This window comes from Vitis riparia, chromosome 15 (assembly GCF_004353265.1).
Source record: "Vitis riparia cultivar Riparia Gloire de Montpellier isolate 1030 chromosome 15, EGFV_Vit.rip_1.0, whole genome shotgun sequence".
Lineage (NCBI taxonomy): Eukaryota > Viridiplantae > Streptophyta > Magnoliopsida > Vitales > Vitaceae > Vitis > Vitis riparia.
In genome coordinates this window covers 10,031,311-10,040,766 of record NC_048445.1, presented here as the reverse complement: position 1 = coordinate 10,040,766, position 9,456 = coordinate 10,031,311, and the positions used below count along the sequence as shown (strand labels likewise).

Here is a 9,456-nt window from a genome sequence, read left to right as displayed (position 1 = left end):
GTCAATTTTATACATTTTTTGTTGGGGCCTAATTTGACTAGTTGGTCTTCCATTCTTGTCAATTAAAACAGGAGCTAACCACTTATATTCTAACACGTTTCAAATGGTTCCCCTTGCTTTTTGATTCTAGTGGAGGAGGTAATTAGTCCTATCAAAGAATGAAGAACAATTGATGGAAGATCTAAATCTTTGTGGTTTTATGAGTCACAAAATCTAACTACAAGAAGTGAAAATATTGTCTATTCTGGTACAAATTCAAAGGCTTTTATTTTATTTTATTTTATTTATTTTTTTATTTTTAACTCACGGAATTACCTAAAGAATGAGAGAGGAGTAAATAGGTAGTTCTTGAAGCTTTATGTATTTCAATTTAAAAATTTATTCTAATTTTCTCAAAAATAATTAACTTAATTTGGAAAATAAAAAAAGACCAAACAACATGATCTTGAACACTAGCTATGCATGGAAAAAAAATCAACTTCATAAAATAAATTCATGATCATAAGTCAAATGATTGTTAAATAAATTCATAAAATTTGGGAAAAAAGCGCATATGGTTTTATTTAATTTAGATATACATACTCGTAAGGGTCTTATACCAATTAATATCTAGACTTTTCTTTCATATCCGCAACACAATACCTCATATTACTTAATAAATTTAACCGTGTTTAAATTTGTAAATTGATGTATGATTAAGCCTTTTTACGAAAAGGACTTTCAAAATACAATATTGGAAGCTTTGAAAGTTAGGAGTTTTAAGGGTATAACAATGAGTATCTTTGCAATATGTGCATCAATACCAATCAAAAGGTACATTTTAAAACATCAAAATTGGCAAAATAGGGAAAACATTTGTCAAGCATCCAAATTGCATGTAGGAGGGTGTTGAATGGAATTTTGAAAGCCTCATGGGATGCTTCATCATTCATTCGCCCTCATTTTTTTGCCAAAATTTCACTCTTTTCATGTGTTTTTTGCTACAAATTTTCATTCAATTATAGTTTAAATAGCTATTGCATTGGCATAGAACTCTAAAAGCTACTTACATCAATTAAAATAATTGTTACACATCCAAAAGAACCCTTATTTGGGTTTCTTTACTCTTAGCAATGAAGCTCCTTTGTATTTTTTTTTTACATTATTAATAACATGGTAAATTTTCATACTAATTTTAACCATTGTTATTAGAATCATACAATACACAATTTGTATCGGACGATATGTTTTGTTGTAGAAGGATTCCGATATGACTCATAAATTGTATCGTGAAAAAACTTGTATTGTGCAATATAACGTGCGATACATTCTTTCTTTATTTTCTTTCTTCTATATGAATCAAATAGGAAAATAAAATACAAAAAATTTGGGAAGAAGATGAATCTTGAATGGGAAAAGAAAGAAGAAAGAAAAAAATTTGAAAATTAAAATACAAAAAACTTGATTTTTAGTAAATATATTCAAAATCAAAGTCTATTCTCTACATTTAAAAAAAAAAATATTGTTGTGGCATTGGCATTATGAGCAACGAACACCCTTGTTGGAGCTACTCAGAGTTGTTCTCTTCTCAGACACTAAAATAAATTGCTTTGGTTTCCTTTGTATTCATATAGAAGGAGTCATCTTTAAGAAGGCATCTCTTAATCTCAAAGCATCCAATATGAAGTGTTAAACAGGTGGCAATAGTCTTACAAGTGGAGTCTAACTATCATACATTCTCGATTATAATATAATAAGTAGCAATTATAGCATTATTCCATATTTTCTCTTTTGTTGCCTCTCAAGGCAGAAATAAAGAAAGGTAAACTTTATATTGTTATAATATTTATTTTAATTTAAAAATCAAATCAATCTTTTAAAAAAAATTAGGACATAAATTAAAAAAATAAAATATTATTTCATATTAAAATTATGTACTAAAAATCAAATAAATCTTTAAATAAGTAGAATAGAGTCCCAAAATAACAATTAAAAAGTAAAATATTATTTTATTTTAATATTTATTTCAAATAAAACAGAATTCTACATTTTTTAATTACTTTTTGCTATTGAAATACCATTAAAAAAATCATAATGTTATTTTATTTTAATATTTCTTCATTTTTGAAGTCCAAATGGTATTTTATAAAATGAGTGATAAAATACTAAACAAAGATTTTAAGAACTTTTAAAGATTTAATTGGTTTAAAAAACATTTGTATGTTTTTTATTTTTATAGATTTATTTATTTATTCCTTTGTGATGGGGATTTTTCTTGTTTATTTCTTGAGGGGCTCTTTTTTGTAGGTTTTTCTTTTTTCTTATTTTTCATAAAATGAGTGATAAAAGAAGAAAAAAAAGAGGGGATGGTCCTACATGGGACAATTGCAGGCATGTTATGGAAGGCACACATGGAAGGTTGAAATTGAAATGTGATTATATATTGTTCTAATGAATATTGGGGAGGAGTAATTAGAATGAAATATCATTTAGCTCGTACTTGTAAATATGGTTTGGCTTTTACAAAAAATTTAGAAGATGTTCAAGAGATGTTTGCAAAAATTCTAATTGGATTAGAAAAAAAGAATGATACGTCTGATGATAAAGAATGCTTCCAACTTACTTAATAGGAAAAGTTAAGGAGAATGAAAAGAAAAAGAGAACCAAATTACTTTGAATCGAATGGTGAAAACTCATGATATGGAGTGTAAGGATATTTGTAGATTTGTTGTGAAGTAGATATTGAAATCAAATTGGGATTATATAAGACAATTGAAAAAATGTGCCCAACTAATGAAGAGAGGCCTAAAATAAATGTTCAATTGGAGAAGTTTCACAAAGCCGAGGGCATGCTTGGTATGAGTATGACTATTCTTACAAGGGATAAAAAAACAACCTAATATTATTTGCAAACCAAAGATTTGTTATTCAATTCTATGTGCTTTTTGCAATAATCTATAAATTTATGATTTCATAATAATATGTTATGTCATTGTCATGTAGCATTATGGTGAGAGAGTTATGAAAGTGAATGCAAGGTGCTCCAAAAATTAGCTATATGGGTGGTGAGCTTTACTTGTAGTGTTTCAAGATGTGAAAGAAATTAGAGTACTTGTGATCATGTGCATTCTAAGAAAAGAAACCATTTAGAGGAACAAAGAGTGAATGCATTGGTCTTCATTAAGTACAATTTTAATTTGTAACTAAAGCAATTTAGGAGGCAAGAGGGGACACATATGATCTAAATATTTCCCTCTTAGATATGAAAATGTTGATTATTGAGGATGATTGAGACCGGAGACTTTTGCCTTTTTGTTTTACTTTTTGGTCTATATTAATACATAATAGATGTAAACCGTGTAACATTTTGTTTTTGTTAGCTTTGATAGAAATCAAAACTTGAAATTTTGGTGTGTTAAAAGTTCGTTTTTTTTTTCGTAATATATATACATGATATGCGATATAGAAAAATAGAAAAACAATACACAGTATCACGATGATTACCATGCATGCACCAAAGTATATTTTTCCATATTTTGGATTATCTTTTAGACTAGGGTTAAATGGCTTAACATTTAATATTTTCTAGATGTTGGGTAAATATTTAAGAAATTTAATGGAATTAAAAATAGAAATAATTAAAATAAAAAGAAACTCATTTATAAAAATGATTCCAAAAGTTAATTGCAGAAGATGTATTAATAAAATAGTTAACATAAATAATTAAACAAAAAGCCTTTTTCTACTTGTATTTCACTTGTGAGGAGATAAAATATTTTAGACCAAGATAATGGTATCATTATAGTTTTTTACCATTTTAAAAATTCAACAATAAAAATTAGGCAAAAACCTATTTTAGAAAATTATATTTTCCTTATTTTTGTGAAAAGTAGGGCATATGATAACAAATTTAAGAGTATTTATGTCTGCTTTTATTGAATGACACCAATGTATATGTAACATACTAGGTACCTTCTTATCATCACCGCATTAACCACAAACATATATATATATATATATATATATATATATATAGAGAGAGAGAGAGAGAGAGAGAGAGAGAGAGAGAGAGAGAGAGAGAGAGAGAGAGAGAGAGAGAGAGAGAGAGGAGAAGAAAATAATACCATATGCCCTACTTTTCACAGAAAAGATTATTTAATGTTTGCTTTAATCAAGTGCCTTCTTATCACCCCACAAACATTTTATATATGTGGGGAGAGAGAGAGAGAGAGAGAGAGGAGGAGGGAGGAGGAGGAGGAGGAGGAAGAAGAAGAAAAAGAAGAAGAAGAAGAAGAAGAAGAAGAAGAAAGTGAAGAGGAAAGGGAAGCAGGGGAAGTTTTAAACTTTTAACAGAAAAGATGATAGTATCAGTGGTGTTGGGTGGTGTTGTAGGGTTGTTCATATATCTCTACAATACTTTGATTTTGAAGCCAAAAAGGCTTCAATTACGGCTTGGAAAGCAAGGGATAAGAGGCCCTTCACCTTCATTTCTAGTTGGAAATATTCCTCAAATCAAGAGGATACAAACCCAGAAAGCCCACTCAACAACTCCAAAACATGTCCCGATTGCTCATGACTGGTATTGCACTCTCTTCCCATATATTGAACAGTGGAGAAATCAATACGGTAATCTCTCATCCCTTTCTTTTCTAGTTTTTTTTGGGTTGTCTTATGCTTTGGGATTTGATTTTTGAAGAACTTCCATTAATAAATTCAAAATTTAACAGGAAACCATTTGATTTTTTGGGGATTTTGATCAATGGTATTTTTTTTCACTTTATTTTTTTATTTTTTATTAATGAATGATTGGATTATATAGGCATATGATGAGGAGTGTGACAAAATGGGAAGGAAAAAGTGATATAAAATATCAGATTCCTTCTCAATTGTCCCGTTCTCTAATATTTTTTATGATTAAAAGAAAATTAATTATTTGGCTGGTGGGAAATTTTTTTAAAATCTATATATGTGAACATTAGTATATATATAGTATATTAAGTGATGTGAGAAAACCCTAGTTTTTATCATACATGGCATGAATCTTCGAGTCAGATCTATCCTAATCATGTTGAACTAGACATGATAATTTTCAAATGATTCCAATTTGATGAATTATTTCATTCATTCACTTTATTCTTTATGGTCACATTCAGCTAGTTTGATTGCATGACTAGATGAAAATGAAAATTTTATTTAATGAGTCTCCTTTTAACATATCTGAATCACAAGCTAAGAAAATTTTCAAAAGTTATGAAAAAAGTTCTAATTATTTTATTAGATTTATTATTATTATTATTTTTGTGATTGTTCTTTTGAGATACCAACAAGAAACAATTATTGATCCATGGAGCCCCTTTTCCATTTTATCTCACTATTTTTCTTTTATATTTTTTTATCATTATTTTATAACTTAGTCAAGAATCTTTTACTCTTTCATGCTTTTTTTATTTTTAAAATAATAATTAGCATAATTAAAACCTAGGCAAAAGGTGGCTGTCTGGTGTCATCATTGTTATTGTTTTATTGGATTTTCTGTAATTTAAAATGTGATATTAATTTCCTTTTCTATTTTTTTTTTTATGGAAAATCTTTCAGAAAAATTAATATACATTTTTAAAATATATGTATTTGTTAAAAGTAAAGTGCAATCAATGTTAGGGGTTGATAGTAATTTGTTAGGTTTTGGACAAATAAGCTTTATGTATTTGTCAACCTCTATTAATCACCATTACTTTACATATTTCTATAAAATATATTAGAAAAATGTTATGTCACACCTACCGCACAAGACTTCAATATCGATCGTTTAATATGAATGATAAAATCTAGATCTTCAATCAAGAGAATAAATAGATGAGATCTAAATATAAGGATATAAACAAAAAAAATTAAACTATAAACACGTGACACTACTTAATTGATGATAATAAACTCAGACCCAATATGCTATTCTCATCCTTTTCTATGGCATTAATTGAAATATTATAATATGCAGGAGCAATGTTCACATATTCATCTGGAAACAAACAACTACTTTGCATAACGGATCCAGAGATGGTGAAGCAAATCAGCCTATGCACATCTTTGAAGCTAGGAAAGCCTGCTTATATGTTGAAGGAAAGGAAGCCTATGTTTGGGGAGGGCATCATCTCATCAAGTGGTCATATTTGGGCTTACCAAAAGAAAGTCATTGCTCCTGAGCTATACTTGGACAAGGTTAAGGTATACATCTCTTACCCACTAATTCTTTTCTTTTTCTTCCCTTATTGGTGGTAACATATGCATACTCAAAAGACATGTTGTGAGGAAAGATCCTATAATAGTACATATCCAATTATTTATTTGAATATTTCATGTAAATGATCCTATCATTTTTCTACGAAAAATCATTCATCCTCTCCTTTGAAAAGGGCATGGTGGACTTAATGGTGGTTTCCACAAGCTCAATGCTAAGATCCTGGGAGAGTCGAATCGACAAAGAGGGAGGAATTGCAGAGATTAAAGTTGACGAGTACTTGAGAAACACAACTGCGGATGTAATCTCAAGAGCTTGTTTCGGAAGCAGTTATGACCAAGGAAAGGACATTTTCTTAAAGCTTAGAACTCTTCAACAGGTCATGTCCAAGGCATTTCTATATTTTGGTGTTCCTGGCTTCAGGTATACATATAAGCTTACCCGTATACTTTGCTTATGTTTGATTCCTGAAAAATTTGAGAGAAAATATAAGGAAAGAATTGTGTCGATGCTTCTTCTTTCTCCATTTCAATCCGAAAATTGATGTGATATATGCTTAATGTGCCAGACATTTGCCCACCAAAACTAATAGAGAGACATGGAGACTAGAGAAAGAGATCGATTCAATGATATTAAGGGTAGTGAAGCAGCGAATTAGGGCTGCAGAAGAGAAGGACCTTATGCAAATGATACTCAAGGGCGCCAAGACTGGTGATGGTGAGTATGATGGAGCGTCATTGGGCATGAGTCCTGAGAAGTTTATGGTCGATAATTGCAAGAACATATACTTTGCTGGCCATGAAACCACTGCAACAACCACCGCATGGGCCTTAATGCTCTTAGCCACACATCCAGAATGGCAAACTCGCGCCCGCAATGAGGTGCTTCAAATTTGCAAGGATGGCGCCCTCCCTGATGCTGATATGCTCCGAAGCATGAAAACAGTATGCAAATTACTAGGATGTCCTTTAAATGAGCTTTCATATTTTCCTTTTTAAAAAACATACAATTGAAGTATTTCCTATGTAAAATTATATATATATATATATATATATATATATATAACTTGAATTAAAAAATAATCTATTAGAACCCAATTCAACCTGATGTCTAACCTAAGATATTCTACCTAATCTTATTTCACTAAGCTCAGGTTGATTTTGGTTTGTCAGATTAGACTCGGATGAGTTTGAATTAAGCTCAAGTTGTCCTAATCTTGGCCTAAGTCCAACTCAATTGAATTTGAGTTGAAAAAACCTAACTCAGATATGGTTGTAGTAATAAAAATTATTGTCTAAAGCCATTTCAACATTGGATTGGATTCAGATTGGACCGGGTCAACCCACCTGAGTTGCACCCCTAATATACTTTTATATATATATATATATATAATTGTTGGTTTTTCTGAACCCTAGAAGGAAAATGACAACGTAACCTAACCTCATCTTGTTTCAGTTGACTATGGTGATTCAAGAGACATTGAGGCTATATCCGGTGGCAGCATTTATGGCAAGAGAAGGGTCAGAAGACATGCAGTTCAAAGACATCATAGTTCCAAAGAACGTAGTAATTTGGATCCCAGTTCCATTCCTACACCAGAACTCTGATGTCTGGGGGCCGGACGCCCACCTGTTCAACCCAGAAAGGTTTGCCCATGGAATCCTGGGGGCTTGCAAGATACCGCAGGCGTATATGCACTTCGGGATGGGGATTCGCACTTGCATCGGCCAGCAATTCGCCATGGTGGAGTTGAAGGTGATCTTGTCCCTCATTCTCTCCAAGTTTACCTTCACTCTCTCGCCTGCATACCGACATTCTCCTGCCTTTAAGTTGGCCATTGAACCACAACATGGGGTTAATCTCATTCTAAGGAAACTGTGAACATTTCTATGTAGAAATGAAGTCCTTGGAGAAGAACACAGACAGATCTATGCTAATAAAGTTGAGCTTGCTTTTCTAGCAGAAAGGGACTTGATGAGTGATTTTATGATTAATTAATGTTTGATTGAAGGGTCATGTTCATGCTTGATCTTTATGCTAGTGTACAAATGCTTTGCTTGTGGGTCAGCTTCTGGTTCACCCCAGCCCCACTCTAGGTTTGTAAATCAGTACTATGGCTAGAGCCTAACCCATGTTGGCTGTTGGACTACAAAGCAAAATGAATTAAATTTTGATTGCAATGTGAGGCCAGGTGTCAGGGTTTGGGGCAACCTAAATTGGCTTTTAATTCATATACTGTTAGCATGTTATTAGTAACATATTTTTTTTTTTAGTCAAAAATTAATTATTTGTAATGGTGCTTTGTGCATGCCCTCCAAACATGCCCTCCAAACCATCTGTTTATTAAACTAAATTTATTTTAAAATATTTAAAAACATAGAAAAACAATTGAGAACATTTCATATTCCTAAAGTTGGAAAGTGTTTTTAAAAGTCGATGTAAAAAATAGTTTTTGAAAATTGTTATCGAATGATTTATAAAAATAAAAATTTATTTGAAAATTTAAAATATTTTTAATTTACTTTCTATACTATTAAATATGCTTTAAAAATAATTTTTATATACAATACTTTAACTTTAACCATTTTTCATATCTGTATAATAATTTTTTAAAACAACCCTTAAAAAGTATTTTTATTTTATAAAAACAATTTTGTAAAATAAAAGTCAGTTTAAAGACTGAAAATATTCTTCACATGTGTTTCTATGTTTTTAAATACGTTTTAAAAATAATTTTTATTTGTAATACTTTAATTTTAATCCTTTTTATATTTTTATAATTATTTTTAAAATAATTCTTTCAAAATAAATGAAAGCAATAAAAAAAAACTAAAAAATATTTGTTGAAAACACATTATTTTATATTTAAAAAAAAAACCCATTTTTTGATTTTTGATTGCTAAACATAATTTTTTATTTAAAGAACAAAAAATTATTTTTAAAAATAGTTCTCAAACAAAGTGTATATCTTTTAGTTGGTTTGCCAAAACATACAAAGAAAAAAAAAGAGATATAATAATAACAATAATAATTTTGAATTCTTTATTTCTACATGGGTATGAACTTGAATAAAAATAATATTTAATTTAAGTACTTATTAATTTTTCTTTTTATTTTTATTTTAAAATTTCTTCTTCTCCTCCCACTCAAAATTGCTATACATAATCCAAAAGGATTCCAATCGTGTGACCCACAATAAAAGGGATTGAAATTTACCTTTTATCTGCTTCGATGATGTGTGA

At 29.9% G+C, this 9,456-nt stretch overlaps 1 protein-coding gene across 1 annotated transcript; it reads left to right on the top strand.

Moving 5' to 3' along the window:
- Positions 1-4,260: 4,260 nt before the first annotated feature.
- On the top strand, positions 4,261-8,399 carry LOC117931648 (cytochrome P450 714C2-like). The gene is made up of 5 exons (XM_034852645.1): positions 4,261-4,605; positions 5,975-6,201; positions 6,390-6,637; positions 6,783-7,158; positions 7,670-8,399. Exons 1-5 carry the CDS (start codon positions 4,338-4,340, stop codon positions 8,093-8,095), a joined length of 1,545 nt encoding a protein of 514 aa, XP_034708536.1. The 5' UTR covers positions 4,261-4,337; the 3' UTR covers positions 8,096-8,399.
- The last annotated feature ends 1,057 nt before the right edge of the window (positions 8,400-9,456 follow it).